The sequence below is a fragment of the Bufo gargarizans genome, chromosome 4 (assembly GCF_014858855.1).
Source record: "Bufo gargarizans isolate SCDJY-AF-19 chromosome 4, ASM1485885v1, whole genome shotgun sequence".
Lineage (NCBI taxonomy): Eukaryota > Metazoa > Chordata > Amphibia > Anura > Bufonidae > Bufo > Bufo gargarizans.
In genome coordinates, this window is record NC_058083.1 from 106,229,589 (window position 1) to 106,249,245 (window position 19,657).

A 19,657-nucleotide genomic window follows, 5' to 3' on the forward strand; every position below is an offset into this window, starting at 1 on the left:
CCTAACCCTATTTACCCGATGTTCCCACTCCTCGCCTAACCCTATTTACCCGATGTTCCCACTCCTCGCCTAACCCTATTTACCCGATGTTCCCACTCCTCCTTTACCATTTATATATAATTACCAGCCCAAAAAGGCAGTTGAGCAATATCTTGAGATAGTCTTGTACCCCACCAAACCTTAAAATGGCAGCCAGATTATGGGACTGTTCAGTAGTGTAAGTTTTTAGTGTTGAGTTAGTTTTAGCACTTCTCCATGAGTGGAGGCCCGCACTTACCCTTCCCCGGGGATTTTTGGCCATGCATACAATATCAGGCCATTGATTTGGCGAATGAATACCACTGAATTAAATGATAGATGTCTACACCCCTGCTCTACTGACTGCCGGCCAGAGACTGCACTTCAGGGTCAATCGGCGAGACAGCTTTTCCCCCTTTTCTAATTCACCATGGCTTCCAATGATTGCCTGATTAATTACGGCACACAATACAAACAGACAACAAGCACATTGTTCGGCAGTGCTTTTCATGTGCTCGCTCCTCTTCCCATGTCAATCTGCCTTGGTTCGGGTTGGCCTCGTGCATTTCTTCTGCCTCATATAAAGAGTCATAAACGGTCTAATTCAAGGATTTTGTGAGCCTGGAGCACACTCCCAGGAGCACACATTATGTAAGGCATGGCAGGCAGCCCAGCTCTACTGTCCTCGCTTAAGGTTCTTAGCAAGTTGTTTCTGTAACTTTAGACAGGTTTAATACGTTTTGTAGATCCTTAATTTTTCATTATTCTTGAGCTCCTAGAATACAGGCCAAACCACAAGGAGGTGTTTTATGAGCAGCGTCAGGACTATAGCTGAGTCTTGGGGGGTACAAAGGCTCTGAGACGCCTAAATTAACAGCAGTCGTATAAATGGGCAGTTAAGAGATGTGACGGTGTAAGTAATACCTGAAGACGTCTTCTTACTGTACAAGTAAATACTGATGTGCTGGTATCCAACTCAGTGGGGACAAGTGCTATAACGGCCTGATCAGCCATACTCCGCCAACAATGCTGTAAAGCCGAGTTAAATGCCATCTGTCAGCAGGATCAACCCTATCAAGCCAGCCATAATGCCTGGTACGGCTTACCCTGTTGATTAAAAACATATCTTTATTCCCAGATCTGATCTTCCCTTGGTAATTGTTTTTAAAGAAAATATGCAGATTGGGGCTTAAGTGCACTGAGGGCAGACCCTAGCCACTAGGGCCACCTTGTGTGCCCTTAAAGAGGACCTTTCACTTGTATAAACTTTGTGAACTGAGGAAAAAAAAACCTCCCAGGCTGTGAGCTGTGCGCTGCGATTGGCCAGCGCTGCAGCCTAGGAGAAGGAGACGCCCACGGGACAATGGAAGACCCGCCTACTATAACTTAAGGAGCAAAGGTACCGGAGCCTATAATGGGAGAACGGAGCGGCGCCCGGGGATAATAGTAAGTGCAGTGAGATCCCCGGGCGCCATACTCAGTTCACATACGGTAGTTTATACAAGTGAAAGGTCCTCTTTTTAAAGGGGTTTTCCAGTGTGCATCAACATCCTTTAAAATAATCATTTATGAAGATACCTGTAATTTTGTAATGTATTTCTTTTACCTTTTTTGACCCTGTCTTCTAGTTTGGGCTCCTGTGATGTTATGTCAATAAGATGAGCAATGATAGGGGAGTGTCTATGTAACTAGTTGGTGGGAGGAGCTATAAACTAGCTGGGTGTTAGGGGTGGTGTAGGTGAGTGTCTATGTAACTAGCTGGTGGTGGGAGGAGCTATAATCTAGCTGGATGGATACCGCTGTATAGGCTTCTGACGGATACCGCTGCATAGGCCTCTGACGGATACCGCTGCATAGGCCTCTGACGGATACCGCTGCATAGGCCTCTGACGGATACCGCTGCATAGGCCTCTGACGGATACCGCTGCATAGGCCTCTGACGGATACCGCTGCATAGGCCTCTGACGGATACCGCTGCATAGGCCTCTGACGGATACCGCTGCATAGGCCTCTGACGGATACCGCTGCATAGGCCTCTGACGGATACCGCTGCATAGGCCTCTGACGGATACCGCTGCATAGGCCTCTGACGGATACCGCTGCATAGGCCTCTGACGGATACCGCTGCATAGGCCTCTGACGGATACCGCTGCATAGGCCTCTGACGGATACCGCTGCATAGGCCTCTGTCGGATGCAGGCTGTGTTGTTCCATAATGCAGAGAAAAGGTAAACCGCAATATTCCAACCTAATGCAAGCCAAAAGGATACTCCTTTTGGCCTCTCTCGGGTAAATGGGGGGCCTTTGGATACATTTGACATATGTCTCGGCACATATAGCAAACATACACTGCTAACAGAGTAAATCCACCCTTACTGTATATTAGAAGAGGATGAAAGAGAGCATGGTATAAAAGGCAGGATATTTCAGCATCAAGCATCGTTACTCAGCTGTGCAGGAAGTCTAGAAGGCAACCTGCACCTTTATAAAACATAGTTCATACAGGACATCCAGCCATTTATAATTAGAGATGAGCGAATTTCAGGTTATGAAATTCGTTTACTGGTAAAAGGTGAATTGAGCTATGGATTCCATTACCACGGACCATAACGCAATTTTATGACGAAATACATAACGGAATCTCTTCAGAGGCATTTCTGCATTTCCTCATAAAATTGCGTTATGGTCCGTGGTTACGGCATTGTCTTGTGCATGATTGTGTATAATATGTACTCATTATTATGCTGATCATTATATGTAAACTTTGGAAATGAAGAATATATTGACATAAGCACTTATTATGCCTGATATATTAAAATTTTCAATAAAAACAAAATGTTACACATAGCTCAGTTCACCTTTTACCAGTAAACGAAGCGTAAACGAATTTCAGAACCTGATATTCGCTTATCTCTATTTATAAAGCCTTGACTGTTCATGTCCAACCCATAACTCCAGGCGGCAGCACATGGCCGGGTCATATATTTGTCTTGGATTAGAGATGAGATTCCAGACTTTACGTGGCTGAGAGTCTGTCTCCTTTATATACGGTTTGCAGATTCATTGTCTGTGTCTTCACAACCCCAGATCCGATGTCTAATTAGATTTTTGTGACTTGTTGGCTGGACGCAGATTTGGGACTACATAAAACCGTTTGTTCACAGTCCTAAGATGTTTTCTCCAGACTGTGGTGTTCCAGTTCTTCATGACCTTTCAATACAGTCTTATCTTTACTTTTCCATGAGAGATCAGAAAGAACCTATAGCTATCAAAATGGCAGCACACGATATCTGTCCACATGTCGGGTGTGCAGGTTATCACAGCTCATTCAGGCCGTAATTGGGTGCATTATCCAAGGCCGTCTTCTATGCACAGTATTTGGCTGATAAAACCTGAGATAGCTGTCAGCAGAGAGCTGGTGGACAGCTTTCTCTCCTGACTCCCTCATATTTGTATGTGTAGCATGCCCAGAGGATAGGAGCAGTAGTAGGGCATTTTCTTGTGTGATGGTGGATTGGAGTGCCCTTGGTGGTGATGGATTTAGTGGTGCAAGACAGGGTTCCCTGAAACTTGGGGCGAGGATGCACTGTAATGCTGGTAGTGTTAGTGCACACAATATTTATGCAACAAGTCTACTGTACTTTAGTCCATTCAATAATGGTTCACACAAGCGCTGTACACGTTAACAGCAGTCTTTACAGTTTTCATATGCAATTCCCAAGGTTGTGTATGGGTGATAGAGGGCTGAGTCTCTTTCTTGTAGTCTGAACAAATTTCCCAACTTGAACAAGCGGTTGTAATTGATCTCTCTCACTCCGGCTATATGTTAACTATGTAGGCTTTCTAGTGGAATAGAGTTTCTGAACAGAGGGCCCTTCCGATATGATGGGGAACCTGAAGCTTATCACTCCCACCAGTGTATAGAGAAGTCTGTAGCTTGAATATACTGTATACTGAAGCTTTGGCTGCCTATGATGCACAGGGTAACAGATCTCCCTGTGTAACTCTGCTCTTAGATGTTTTCATATCCACAGTTCACACTAGACCAGAGATGGGCAAAATGTGGCTCTCCAGCTGTTGTAAAACTACAATGCCCAGTCTGCCTACAGCTATCAGCCTACAGCAGGGCATGATGGGATTTGTAGTTTTGCAACAGTTGGAGAGACGCAGTGTGCCCATCCCTGCACTCGGCTGAAGAAACTTTATTGGACCTGTTTAAATCCAACTGTTCAATCCTTCTGTCCCCTGACATCTGGAAGAGTCGGGAGACTCACATACACATTAAATAGTCGCCATGTCCCATTGACATGTTGAGCTGACCTTTATCTAATATGTGTGGATAGCTTTAGGTCCACCAGCTCATGACCCAATAGAAGACCAAAATCTTACCAGCTGTCTTCTGGTATTAGCGCTCGTTGACCCTAAGGGTTAGTATGGGAGAAATCAGTGCGGTCATTTACTAAAGACAGGCATTTCACACACCAGTCTTCGTATAAACTCCACTGGCAGAAGATCCGACTAATTTATTGAGAGGAGCATCTGTCTATGGCTCGACCCCTTTGGGCCACACCACTGCCACTTTTTGGAAAAGTGACTAGGGTATCTGAAAAAGCCAAAAAAAAACAAAACTTAATTTTGTCACAATGTGCAACTTCTCAATACCAAAAACTGGTAGAGAATGTTCATGACCCCCACTGAGTCTGATCTGTAATACCAGACACAACCTGTAGTTTATAGTGGTGCTGTTTTTGGCAGAGTGCAGCCATTTTTTTTCTACTTTCATACAATCCCATGTAACCTGGGGCTACACAAAGAGCTTAACTACAGTAATCCTGATTTATAGTTGCATAGTTAATACGGTTGAAAAAAGACACATACGTCCATCAAGTTCAACCAAGGAATAGGTGGGGATGCAAATCCCAAAAGGAATTGACACTCAGATTTCCACACGTTTTCATAAGCTAAACTATTTATAAACCTGTCCACTGTTCCTGCTGTGACCACGTCCTGAGGAAGTCTATTCCACAGATTCACAGTTCTTACAGTAAAGAAGCTTTGACGCTTCCGGAGACTGAACTTTTTCCTCTCCAGTCGGAGGCAGTGCCCCCTTGTCTTTTGAGCGCATTTTACATGGAACAGTTTTTCACTGTATTTTTTGTATGGCATATTTGCATAGGTTAATCATGTCCCCCTTAGACATCTCTTCTCATATTCAATTCTTTTAATCTTTCCACATAACGAAGACCCTCCATGCCCCTTATCATTTTAGTTGCTCTCCTCTGTAATTTTCCAGCTGCAGTGCATCCTTTCTATGGACTGGTGCCCAGGACTGGATTGCATATTCCAGATGAGGCCGCACCACCGCTTTGTAAACTGGTAGTATTAGATCTCTGCCCCGTGAGTCCATGCCTTGTTTAATGCATGACAATATCCTGGTGGCCTTAGAAGCAGCTGATTGACACCCAAATCTTTCTCTATAAGTGACTCTCCTAGTACTACATTACCTAGGACATATGAAGCACAGAGATTATTACTACCAAGATGCATAACTTTACATTTATCTACATTGAAACTCATTTGCCAAGTTGATGCCCAGTCACTTACAGTGTTCAAGTCAGCTTCCATAGACTGCACAGTTCTACACAGCTTAGTGTCATCTGCAAAAATAGATATGGTGCTATTAATCCCGTCCTCGATATCATTAATAAATAAATTAAATAATAAAGGGCCAAGCACTGAACCTTGGGGTACACCACTTATAACCTGGGACCATTCTGAATAGGAATCGTTGACCACAACCCTCTGGACACGGTCCTTCAGACAGTTTTCAGTTAAATTACAAACTATACTTTTCAAGCCTATAGACCTTACTTTACTTATTAAGCGTCTATGAGGGACAGTATCAAAAGCCTTTGCAAAATCCAGAAACACTACATCCCCCGCCGCCCCTCTGTCCAGGCTACTACTCACCTCCTCATAAAAACAAATCAGGTTAGTCTGACAACTTCTGTCCTTGGAAAACCCATGCTGGTTATCACTTATATTATTTACAGTCACATACTACTGTATATAGTCCCTTAAGAGTCCTTAAAAATTTTTCCTACAGCAGATGTTAAACTATAATTACCTGTGGAGGACGAACCTAGATCCTTTTTTGAATATGGGCACCACATTTGCCTTGCACCAATCACTTGGCACTGTACCAGTACCTAAAGAATCTTTAAAAAATGTAAACAGGGGAACAGCAATAACTGAACTGAGCTCTTTAAGCACTCTTGGGTGTAATCCATCTGGACCCGGAGCTTTGTTCACATTTACCTTATTTAACTTCTCTTGGACCATATCTACAGTTAACCAATTGAGTATATCACTGGATGTATTAACAGCCCCAGCACCACAGATATCAGCTCCTTTCTCTTCTTTTGTATATACAGAGCTAAAAAAAAACCTATTAGGAACTCTGCCTTTTCCTTATCTTCAGTGACTACCCCCCCCCCCCCCTTTTGCAGTTATTATTTAGGGGACCTACCTGCTCAGACCTAGGTTTTTTAGCATTTATATATTTAACCACTTCAACCCCCCTAGCTGAAACACCCTTAATGACCAGGCCACTTTTTACACTTCTGCACTACACTACTTTCACCGTTTATCGCTCGGTCATGCAACTTACCACCCAAATGAATTTTACCTCCTTTTCTTCTCACTAATAGAGCTTTCATTTGCTGGTATTTCATTGCTGCTGACATTTTTACTTTTTTTGGTATTAAATCGAAATTTCACTTTCACTTTCAGTTGTAAAATTTTGCAAAAAAAACCACATCCATATATAATTTTTTATCTAAATTTATTGTTTTACATGTCTTTGATAAAAAAGAACTATGGTACAAAAATGTTAATTTCCGCTTTTTGAAGCAGCTTGGACTTTCTGAGCACCTGTCATGTTTCCTGAGGTTCTACAATGCCCAGACAGTAAAAAAAAAAACACAAATGACCTCATTTCGGAAAGTAGACACCCTAAGGTATTCACTGATGGGCATAGTGAGTTCATAGAACTTTTTATTTTTTGTCACAAGTTAGCGGAAAATTATGATTTTTTTTTTCTTTTTTTTTCTTACAAAGTCTCATATTCCAAAAAAAAAAAAACTTAAAATAAAAACTTCCATGAACTCACTATGCCCATCACGAAATACCTTGGGGTGTCTTCTTTCCAAAATGGGGTCACTTGTGGGGTAGTTATACTGCCCTGGCATTTTAGGGGCCCAGATGCGTGAGAAGTAGTTTGAAATAAAAATCTGTAAAAAATGACCGGTGAAATCCGAAAGGTGCTCTTTGGAATGTGTGCCCCTTTGCCCACCTAGGCTGCAAAAAAGTGTCACACATCTGGTATCGCTGTACTCGGGAGAAGTTGGGGAATGTGTTTTGGGGTGTCATTTTACATATACCCATGCTGGGTGAGATAAATATCTTGGTCAAATGCCAACTTTGTATTAAAAAAAAAAAAAAAAAAGTTGGCATTTGACCAAGATATTTATCTCACCCAGCATGGGTATATGTAAAATGACACCCCAAAACACATTGCCCAACTTCTCCTGAGTACAGCGATACCACATGTGTGACACTTTTTTGCAGCCTAGGTGGGCAAAGGGGCCCACATTCCAAAGAGCACCTTTAGGATTTCACCGGCCACTTTTACAGATTTTGATTTCAAACTACTTCGCACACATTAGGGCCCCTAAATTGCCAGGGCAGTATAACTACCCCACAAGTGACCCCATTTTGGAAAGACACCCCAAGGTATTCCGTGAGGGGCATGGCAAGTTCCTAGAATTTTTTATTTTTCCAGTTAGTGGAATATGAGACTTTGTAAGAAAAAAATAAAAAAATCATCATTTTCCGCTAACTTGGCATATATGCGTGACTGTGCGCAGGGCTGCCGCCCCTGGAACGCGATCCTGCGTTAGGCGGTCCGGAGGCGGTTAAAAAACTTTTGGGGATTTGTTTTGCATCTTTGCAAATTTTATCTCCTTTTTGCAGATTTTATTAAGCCCTTTGTAATCTTCAAGCGCTACAGCTGACCCCTCAGATTTGTATTTTTTAAATGCCTTTTTTTATTTTATTGCCCTTTTTACAGTAGCTGTAAGCCATGGGGGGGTTTAATTTTAGCCGTTTATACTTGTTACCTAAAGGAATACATTTTTTAGTGCAATTACTAAATGTGGATTTGAAGCTGTGGATTTATCCTCAGTATTAGGCCTCATGCACACGACCGGTTTTTTTTAAGGGCCGCAAAAACGGGGTCCGTAGGTCCGTGATCCGTGACCGTTTTTTCGTCCGTGGGTCTTCCTTGTTTTTTGGAGGATCCACGGACATGAAAAATGAAAAAAAAAATCTAAGTCAAGTTTGCCATTGAAATGATAGGAAAAAACGGACACGGATCACGGACGCGGATGACAATCTTGTGTGCATCCGTGATTTTTCACGGACCCATTGACTTGAATGGGTCCGTGAACCGTTGGCCGTTAAAAAAATAGGACAGGTCATATTTTTTTCACGGCCAGGAAACACGGATCACGGATGCGGCTGCCAAACGGTGCATTTTCCGATTTTTCCACGGACCCATTGAAAGTCAATGGGTCAGCGAAAAAAAACAGAAAACGGCACAACGGCCACGGATGCACACAACGGTCGTGTGCATGAGGCCTTATTATGCGACAGTAGCTGCTCCCAGTCTATGCCCTGAAATGCTGCCCTTATTATTTTTTTTCCCTTTTCTCTTCTCTATCAAATACATTTCTGGTCATTTTCTATGGTTCGTTTTTTTTTTTTTTTTTTTTTTTTAACTATAGTTGATGGTTACAGTTATCTTTAAACTGCAGATTAAGCTGAAATAATTTATAAAGGCAAAAATTTCTATGTGAAATAACCGAGAACACATATGTAGGTTAAATCATTTCAATCGTAAGGGGTCAACGCATGTCATTACCTGCACAGCGCTGATATAGACTTGTTAAAGGGCATCTCAAGGAAAGTGATCTTTCTGACTCCTTGCAGAGTGAAAAGACTGTAGCCTCGGTATAAATGAGCACCTGTAATGGATCTCCTTCTATGAGTGCACACGCATGCTTAATTACAGATAGCGCTGTGCTCTTAATTGATTGATGAGCTATTAAAAGCCGTTCTGTTTGCTGTTTATGTTGATAGACTCAAAACAATTGTCTCCACTCCATTCGTAGTCCCTTAGGGACTCTGCTTTATTAACAGCTCCTGCACCCTTGGATATCTGCCCAGGCAGGTAACTGTGACTTGGTATTGCGTGGCGTATTATTCATAGAATTAATTACACGTAGGTGCCTACTGTTGTGCTGAGGTTACGCATTAGGGTTCACGCAGCATTTTAGAGGTAAATGAGTCCCAGAGTGGGGTGAAGAATAAAGCTTCCCAAAGAGCGTATATCTTTCTTCTAAGCAGCAGGTGAGAACCGCTTCTAAAATGCGTCATGTACATCAGGCCAAAGCTGCTCTGCTTGAAATGATGGGAGCATTTCTATTAATTCAGCGTGAAGAGCCAACAAGCATACATAGCCATTTAGGTAAGATGATGGGCCTTAAAGAGGGTTTTGACTTCAGCAAATAATAGCATTTATCATATAAAGTTAATATAAAGTAGTTACTAATGTACTGTAATTATCCATATTGCTGCCTTTGCTGGCTGGATTTATTTTTCCATCACATTATACACTGCTCGTTGTCATGGTTACGACCACCCTGTAATCCAGCAGTGATGATCGTGCTTGAACATTACAGAAAAAAGTGCTGGACTATGGGCTCTCCCGCAGTCCCAGCCACCAAAGAGACCCATGCTTTTCCTATATTGTGCAAGCACGGCCACCAGTGCTGGATTACAGGGTGGTTGTAACCATGGAAACGAGCAGTGTATAATGTGATGGAAAAATGAATCCAGCCAGCAAAGGAGACAATATCACAATACATTAGTAAGTGGCTTGTAGTAACTTTCTCTACATGATAAATGCCATTTGCTGAAGTGAAGGGAAGCTGTCACCAGGATCTTCACTATTAAAAGTTGATCAGTATGATTGGTGGGGGTCTGACACCCGGGACCCTGCCGATCAGCTATTTGAGAAGGCGCCAGTGCTCACAGTAGTGCCGCAGCCTTCTCCAGCTTTGCCTAGGTCAGTGACGTCACGTGGCCGGCTGCTCCATTAGGTAGACTCTGACATGGATGCTCAGCCTTTCATTGCTCACACGTGTGCTCAACTGCTGCGCTCCATCCACACACCACAGCCGAACCTCTCCAGCAGACACCACTGCTGTGCCTTGTGTGTCAGTGTCCATATGATCAGAGTTGACCAGTTAAAAATTTATATTTTTGGGGGGGAAAGATTTATCAAAACTGGTGTAAAGTAGAACTGGCCTAGTTGCCCATAACAACCAATCGGATTCCACCTTTCATTTTCCAAAGGAGCTGTGACAAATGAAAGGTGGAATCTGATTGGTTGCTATGGGTAACTAAGCCAGTTCTACTTTACACCAGTTTGATCAATCTGCCTGTTGGTCTTTTCCTTATGATCACAACATGATTTGACAATCCGATGAGTCATGAGCAATTATTCACCATGAGACCCATCAGCCGTCCAGTTATTGATTTTCAGTAGATGACCAGGCCTGGGCAGTGTCATTAGCATCGTGATGATTAATTTGGTCATTTGTGGGACAAAATTATTTTGAAACGATCCTTTGCTGATCAAGAACATATAGTTTATCGTTTTCGAAAAAAAAAAAAAATCATTGCGTCTATTGCCTGTTTAATATATGCATTCATACAAAGATTGGATCAATACAGAGCGTATGAAAGGGCGGCCGTCAGCAGGCCAGACCACTTTAATTTTGGTTAAGTGCTGATCGGTAGAGTTAAAGGTAGAAAGCGCTTATATTTAAACAGAGCTCTACCTCTCAGTGGAGCCCTTTTAGCTGCTCAGAAAGCCCCATGTAAGAAGGCCCATGTCAATCCATTAGGTTCACTCCTTATTCCTAGATGCTGAAGGGATATCATTCCCGTACATTACAGAAATAGCCTGGGTGTCCTTGCACAGAGCTCACCTGACCGGCTCACTTTAAATTGCTCTCTGTTCCACTACAGCAATGGATTTTCTATAGATGTGGAAAAATCTATACCAAAAGTTCTCCGAGCCTGATGGACAAACACAACTTCGGAAAGGAAAAACAACGAAGCAGTTTTGTCTTAAGGTGGCCGTACAGATTATGCTTCCTTAACCACGCAGCAAACAAAAAAAAAAAAAATCCCGAGTGCTTCTAGATGATATTACGTGGTATAAATTATTGATTTCTTGGAAGAGCATGGTCTGGAGTAAATTGGTACCATTAATAGAGCAAGGACATAATATGTCCTTGTCTTTCTGCTTCCCTTAAGAAGCACAAATTTGTTTTCCGAGGGCATTTTTCAGTATCCTAGGAAGCTGTCAGAACAACAGCCGTAAGGCCTATTGCACACGGCCGTTTTTTTTTTCCCCGTTTACTGGCCGTTTTTTGCGGTCCGTATACGGAACCACTCATTTCAATGGTTCCGCAAAAAAAACGGAATGTACTCCGTATGCATTCCGTTTCCGTATTTCCGTTTTTCCGTTCCGTTTTAACATAGAACATGTCCTATTATTGCCCGCAAATCACAGTCCGTGGCTCCATTCAAGTCAATGGATCCGCAAAAAAAACGGAACACATACGGAAATGCATTCGTATGTCTTCCGTTTCCGTTCCATTTTTTCCTGAACCATCTATTGAAAATGTTATGGCCAACCCAATTTTATCCATGTAATTACTGTATACTGTATATGCCATACGGAAAAACGGAACAGAAACGGAAACACAACGGAAACAAAAAACGGAACAGCGGATCCATGAAAAACGGATCGCAAAACACTGAAAAAGCCATACGGTCGTGTGCAATAGGCCTAATGGTGTGGACGCTGGATCTACCGGCATGATCACTAGGATACTGTGTGGCTTCCTCCAGGAGCTAGGATAGGCCATGTTGTATTACCATAGGCTCCTTAAGTAAGTGTGGGCCATGTTGTCTTACTGTATATTTACCACCTGTGAACAAGAAAGCAAAAAAAAAAAAAAAAAGAAGCCTAATTGCCTATATCTAATACCAATAGTAATCTTACAGGCAACCATGGAAATTACCACCACACAAATATGATGATCACCTATACAGGGAACACAAGCATAATGGACCCACACATGTAAAAATATATAATCTTTATTTAATTTATTCATACAGAGAAATAAAAGCCATATAAAAAGCTATGAATCACAGGCAAAGAAGGACTCGGACACCACCCAGTACTCATATAATATTATCACAACATATGACACCAGAGTAATTACCAGTTAAACATATATGACAATAGTCTACAAGAAACAGACCCATTGGCTAGGTGGGTGGGAGGAGAGGATGGGAGGGGTGGTAGTGGCTAAGATGGGGGTAGCAGTACTGACAGTTCACTGGGTGCTCCCTACGACCATGCAGTGACTGGAGGGCGCAACCTTTCTTCGAGGCACACGCTGGTGTCGGGCTCCTACCTGGTGGTAGTTGGGGTGTCCTTGATGGTAAACTGGCTGGGTGCAAGGCAGGGGCCAGCGGACCGATGGTGGAGTCAATAACCAGGCCCACTGGTTGCAACAAACAAAGTCTTTCTTTACTCAATTGACAATGGGAGTAGTAGCACATGTGGCAGCGAAAGGTACAGTTCCAAAGTACAAAACAGTATTTCTCCCAGTAGTGATGCATAGGCATTGACAATGATGTAGTTTTAGTACTCCCTGTTTCTTCTTCTAAGAACACTTTTCAATTTCTCCAAACAACCATAGGCATGCTGTTCTTGTTAACCCTTTCTGCATTTCCCAGGCTGAGGGGTGCAGATTTAGGATGTATGGCCAGTCCATCTCAAAGTGTGGCAGGTGCAATACGAGTGGGACTTAGTGACATCTTGCATGGCCTGGATAGTGGTTCTGGACCTTCTGAGAGGGTTCATTGCTTTTTCTCAGGGGTACCCTGGTGGTAAAGTTGCATCTTTTGGCAGCAGAAGGCTCAGAGACAGCGATTTTGTCGACTTGGTCTGTAGGAACTCGCGCACACACACACACACACGCACACACACATTCTTCCTGTAGCTCCACACAGAGTAGACTAACCAGGGGACATACCCAGTCCATCACCCTGGTAATCTAACCAGTTTGCCAATGTTAACTATATATTGCCCATACATTGCTATTTTGGATATATAGAGATACACGCTTTAAAAACAAACCACAACATTAAATTTGCAGTAATTAGCCCTTTGTAGTCGTCCACTGGGCACTGCAGTTACTATGCATAAAAGGAACAAAGAGCGATAAAGGGCATCATACACAAAAATATATGCATAGGCAGGTGCCCAGCATTCACTCCGACGTGTCTTACTCTGGTGAGTAACCTCGCTGTATTTAACAGCCCATTGATTCAATAGGAGGTAACATACATAGCTGCCTGCAAACAAAAATTACTTTTCTCCATGATGATGCATCCACAGTGAGTCCCTGCCAGTTTGATCTCCTATCCGGCACAAGGTGGTGTCATAAACACATCACATAAGGGTGCACACATGACACCTCCACCTTGCACCAGCTCCGAGTCCGAGAGCAGCAATTTGTGTCCACGTGCACCAGTAACAAGTAGAGTGTATAGATCAGGGATTCTCAACCTGCAGCCCTCCAGCTGTTGCAGAACTACAACTCCCATCATGCCATAGTAGCTGTAGGCTGTCCAGGCATGCTGGGAGTTGTAGTTTTGCAACAGCTGTAGGGACACATGTTGGGCATCCCTGGTATAGATCATTCAATCCACTAAAGGGCAGCTGTAAGGCGACACTGATTTATAATTAGGTCTAACGCTATAGGCCACGTAAACCTAAACCACATTGTAGATTAGAAAATTAATGAATAGTGATGATAGAATTCTTAATAAAATTCATATTATTACTGATAATATAATGAACTTGATGTACTACTAAATGAAATGTATGTGCAAAAAAATCATAATAGTGAATAAATAAAACCAGATGCACAAAATTAATTATAAAATATATAAACATAATTAAAAATCTCCTGTCAGCATGATCAACCCTTTTAAACCAGACATACTGCCCATTGGGGTTGATCAAGCTGATTAAAACCATATCTTTTGTTTTTAGCTTGTACCGCTGGGGAGATATTGTCACTTTTAGGCCTCTTGCACACGGCCGTTGTGCTCCCTTGGCCGTATTGCGAGCCTCATACGGCGGTTACGCAATACACGGGGCACTGGCCGTGTGCATTCCGCACTTGAATGGGTCCGCTAATTCGGCAAGGCGGTGCGGAACGGAAGCACGGAACAGAACCCCACGGAAGCACTATGGAGTGCTTCCGTGGGGTTCCGATCCGTGCTTCCGTTCGCCCAAAAAATAGAACTTGTTCTATCTTTTTGCGGAGCGGACGGATTGACGGTCCCCAATGTCCAGAACGGAACCACAACGGCCATGTGCAAAAGGCCTTACATGTATGCAAATGAGTTAGTTGGAGCACCGAGGGGCTGACTGTAGTGCTAGGAGCAGGGGCTCAGTACACTCCCCTTTCCACAATTTTTTTTTATTTTTGTCCGAATAGCAGAGCCTGCCATTATTTGTGGTATGGAACGTTCCGATGATATCTTCCCCGGCAGCGATCACTGTTATTTATATAGCAGTGAGCAGCACATGTGAGACGCACACATTTATCCCGCTGTAAAGTGAGAGCACAGATCAAACAGAATGTAAGATGTAACAGCGAGAAGGAAAATGTCAGACAAGGTGCAGCTTTTGTCTGCAGGAAGATTCCCGGCTCCCAGAATTCATTTTTTCTTGAGCCTCTGACCTCACATTTCATTAGGATTTAATAAAGTTCCTGTGTAATGATATTGTGCCGAGTTCCTGCGCAGCGGCTGACGGAAGACATAATATTCTATTGGATCAAAGGCCACAATGAACTGTCTCATAGATAATTGTCCTTGATAATTTGCCTCAGACAGAGGCTGCTGCGGATTTGATTCTATTAATTGACAAAGAAATATTGTAATGTCAGAAAAAAAGCCACCGTCTGGTGATGACAAACTGTCTAAGGGGAAATTAAAATCAACACATCTCTGTGGGTGGATTTAATTAAACAGAGAGATGGTACATGCGCCTGTAATAATCTGTGTTTTAACACTTACGTACCTGGAAAGCCATTTCATCACTGACTACACAGTACGGTATTCTGTGTAATTCGTACAGAGATTACACAAGACTTACCATCGTCCTTGTCCCAGGACATTCTCCTATTGCTTTCAACTAAAGCCAACCTTTGTAGCCTGGCGATGTAGTCAACTTTACAGCAATAAGATGACGATGACCATAGCCACATGGATGTGCTGCAAGCCCCTAAGGAGCTGGTGCAGAAGATGGGACTGATAGTGGCCCTGAGGAGATGTTGTGTCACGCTGTACTTCCTAAGGCCGTAGCTCCCTAGGGCTCGGTGCAGTGGAAAGGTGGTATTAGTAAAAGTATAGCAGTCTCTCATGACTATTTAACTTGTGGCACATCCAGCAGTATTAAGTACAAAGTGCAGATTCTGGCACCAGACGAGGAGGTATGGTGGCTGGTTGTGTTGCAATTAATTGGAACTAGCAGGCACTTGTGGGTATAGGTGTCCGCTGTGAGATTCAGGCTTGATATTTGTCTGGCCTGGTGATTACTACAGGTTATGGGTGTCTTGAGCCGTAGTCCCTCACCTGCAGCAGTGCCTGGAAAGCTGTAATTTCACTGCACACTGATGCTTTCTGGAAGCAGTGTTCTGGATTCTGATGATCTTTCTGGAGTGATGGTCTCACATGAGAATTGGATCCAGTTCCTAGCAGTAGGAGCTCTGTCATGTGTTTCCCCTCCCTTCTGGCAGGAAGTAGGACCAGCCCACTGCTACCAAGAGGTGAGAAACATGGTGATTTAACCCCGTCTCTGCCAACCATACCTCCCATGCAGGTGTACTAAGCTCAAACATAACATGGTAAAACATTCACATTGTATTTGCAGATACCCCCCAGGTCTGGAGTAATGCAGATCCAATAGTGGTCACCCTGACAGGAGAGTTGCAAGCTAAACCGCATCACTGGACTATAGTAGAAAATACAACCAAACTGAGGCACGTCCACCATACCATGAGTTCAAGGGGTTATCCAAGACTGAACAACCCCACCCCCCCCCCCCCCCCACACAATTTCAGGGTTCGGGGTGCAGCCAACAGTTGGCCGCAACACTTGACACAAGGGGAGCAGGTCACTGCTGCGGCCTGTTATTGGTTGCACCCCCTGTCGATAGATGTTATCTGCATGTGAGGAAGATGCAAAGACGGCGTTGAGGACCATGTAAGTATGGTCAGTATCTCAGGTCCGGGCACTGTGGGGGGGTTGTTCAGTCTTGGATAAACCCCTTTAAACAATTGTACTGAGTCTTTTATGCTATTGTAATATATGGAGAACCCATCATGTAGGAATGTATCCCTGTGGTACCCTCCAGGGTCCCTGACCAACTGTTCAATGCTTCTACCCAGTTCAAAACAGATCATCAGAAGACCATATGCTGGTGATCTGGACGCCCAGGTTGGTGTCCACAAGCAGCACCATTTGTGGAGGGCTTTCAGTGTGATATGCAGTTAAATACATTGTGACGTGGAATACTGTGCTGAATTATCACTCCAGTGCTTTCCTATTAGATGGGAAATGATTGTGTAGGGATTGTATTGTCTCCAATGATCCTACTTAGATTGGGGTCACCTATAATATTACAGAATACTGGGGTGTAATGTTACGTAGAGAAGACCACCTGTCACATGAGCCTTCTCTAGATGGCGCTACTATTTTGTAAGTTGAATCATCTCTGTTAAATCAGGCAGAGTACTTCACACTGAGTTTTTTGCTATGTGCGTTTTGGAGCAAATTCTACTATCCATCTCCCTTTGATTTCAGTGGGAAAACCGCATGGTAATTTACACTGCATGTTTTTTTTTTTTTTGTTTGTTTTTTCAATTGCAGTTTTAAAAACCCCAGCATGTTCATTCTTGGTGTGGATTCCGCATTGAATTCACATCCAAACTTCCCATTGAAATTAGAAGGATCATTGTTTTTTTGTGTGTGTTTTTTTTTTTTTTTTGTTTTGTTTTGTTTTTCAGCACAGAAAAATACTCAGTGTGAACTCAGCCCTAGCATTAATATCTGCTGGGGTTACAGCTCCGTAGTGCCAGGCTTTGTAAATGGATCTGCTCATTGGCTTCAGGGCTCAGGTCTGATTTATGCTCTACAGCAGCTTTGATTTATCAATACTGTTGTCGGGGCAGGTTCTGGCGCTGTGTACGGATTCATTCATCTCTGTAGTATCCGCAGCAAATTTCTAAAATATTGTACGCCTTATGATTATACTGCTAAACAGTTTCCTGCTCTGACCGAGTGTATGTAAGGCAATATAATTTTTTCCGTCTACCTACTACCGTTGGAAAGACAACACTCTATACTACCTTAGGTGTCCTAAGTGGGTTCAGAAATGACCAAGGCTGTAGGTACCATAGAAAATGCCTCTGGAGAGGAGCTCAGTCCAGGTTGGCTTCATCCTTTATTTTAATGGGTGTTAGAAACCCATGCCATGACCCCTCTCCATTAAACAAGGGCGTGGGAAACCAGGATCAAGAAATGGTCCTTGCGTCATTGCTCGTTTAAGGATTTGTGTAGCCCCAGAAGCAGTCCTGCTTTAATCTTTGCTATGGGGCTGCCATTCCTCTACGTACACCCCTGGTCTTATCTGTCTGATAAATGTGCACCACAGCCATTGTCAGGAGTCTCCTACAACACATCGAAAACTCTGCCCCCATTGTGTCGTTGTGACAGACGTGGTCATGCTTCTGTCTTATCTTCCAGGTGAACATCTGAGGATGTGTCCACAAGGTTACACCTGCTGCACCTCCGACATGGAAGAAAACTTTGCCAATATCAGCAAGATGGAGTTTGAGAACTCGCTGAGACAATTCAGCCTGTCCGTCCAGGACCAACTCTTCGCACAGACCCGAAACTTTGACAGTAAGAAGCTTTTATGAGATTCCATCAGTCTGTATGGGTGTATAGTAATATGAACGGGTCACACCTGCTGACAGTGTCCTATTACAAATACATTTTCCAGTTTTATGTAAATCTTAGGGTGCGTTCACACGACCGTAATTCTGGGTCTGAATTCATTTCAACGGGGCCGCAAAAGATGCAGACAGCATACTGTGTGATGTCTGCATCCGTTGTTCCATTCCGCGGCCCCGCAAAAAATATAGAGCATGTCCTATTCTTGTCTGCAATCAAGAATAGGCATTTTCAATATAGTGCCGGACATGTGAGGTCCGCAAAATGCGGAACGCACATGGCTGGTATACTTGTTTTGCGGATCCGCAATTTACGGTGATGTGAGTGCGCCCTTATGTAGAGGAAGACTGAGCACACTTTTAATAGAACCCCTCCCGACACGTCACTTTTAGTAAATTCTTGTTTTCTTCTATATCTTTTATTTTATTTTATTTTATTTTGTTGTATTAAAGAAATCTGTGTGCGACCATTCCTCTGTTATTCCTCCTGAGAACGTATGAATAAATTGTTCCCTGAGACATTGTGCAGTCAGTGCTGCCAGTATCCGACAATGCAGGGACACAAACTATCGACTAGGAGAATGGTAACATCAAGTTGTCAAATTATTGCAGACCTTTTCTAAAGGAGTAAGGCTAGGTCTACACGACGACATTTGTCGCGTGACATTTTGTTGCACCAATGGCGCGCGACAATTTTTATAATGGCAGTCTATAGTGTCGCACTGCAAGATGTTGCGACTGCGACGCAACAGTCGCAGAAAATCCATTCGAGATGGATTTTTCTGCGACTGTTGCGTCGCAGTCGCAGCATATTGCAGTGCGACACCATAGACTGCCATTATAAAAATTGACGCGCGACATAGGTCGCAACATTTGTCGCGCGACATTTTGTTGCACCAATGTCGCGCGTCAATTTTTATAATGGCAGTCTATGGTGTCGCACTGCAATATGCTGCGACTGCGACGCAACAGTCGCAGAAAAATCCATCTCGAATGGATTTTCTGCGACTGTTGCGTCGCAGTCGCAACATGTTGCAGTGCGACACTATAGACTGCCATTATAAAAATTGACGCGCGACATTGGTGCAACAAAATGTCGCGCGACAAATGTTGCGACCTATCTGTAAGTCGCGCGACAAATGTCGTCGTGTAGACCTAGCCTAAGAGAGGAATGGCACAACGCTGTTTTTTTAAGAAAAGAAGGTCCTATGTTGTTTCTCAATTAGTTAGTAAAACACATTGTAAGAGCTGAGGGGTCCTGTCTGATGAAGGGCTCATGCACTCTGCCGTTCCGTGCATTGGAGACCGCAATTTGCAGTCCCCAATGCATGGGCATCATCCGTGCGGATTCCGTAGATAGACGAACCAGACCCATTAAACTTGAATGTGTCCGTGGT

The 19,657-nt window shown here is 43.3% G+C and overlaps 1 protein-coding gene across 1 annotated transcript in view; it reads left to right on the plus strand.

Annotated features, from left to right (window-relative positions):
- Window positions 1-19,657, plus strand: part of GPC1 (glypican 1) — a 73,719-nt gene that overhangs the window by 30,713 nt on the left and 23,349 nt on the right. The window contains 1 exon segment of the mRNA XM_044289526.1: window positions 18,052-18,210. Within this exon segment, the coding sequence (XP_044145461.1) occupies window positions 18,052-18,210 (159 nt within the window).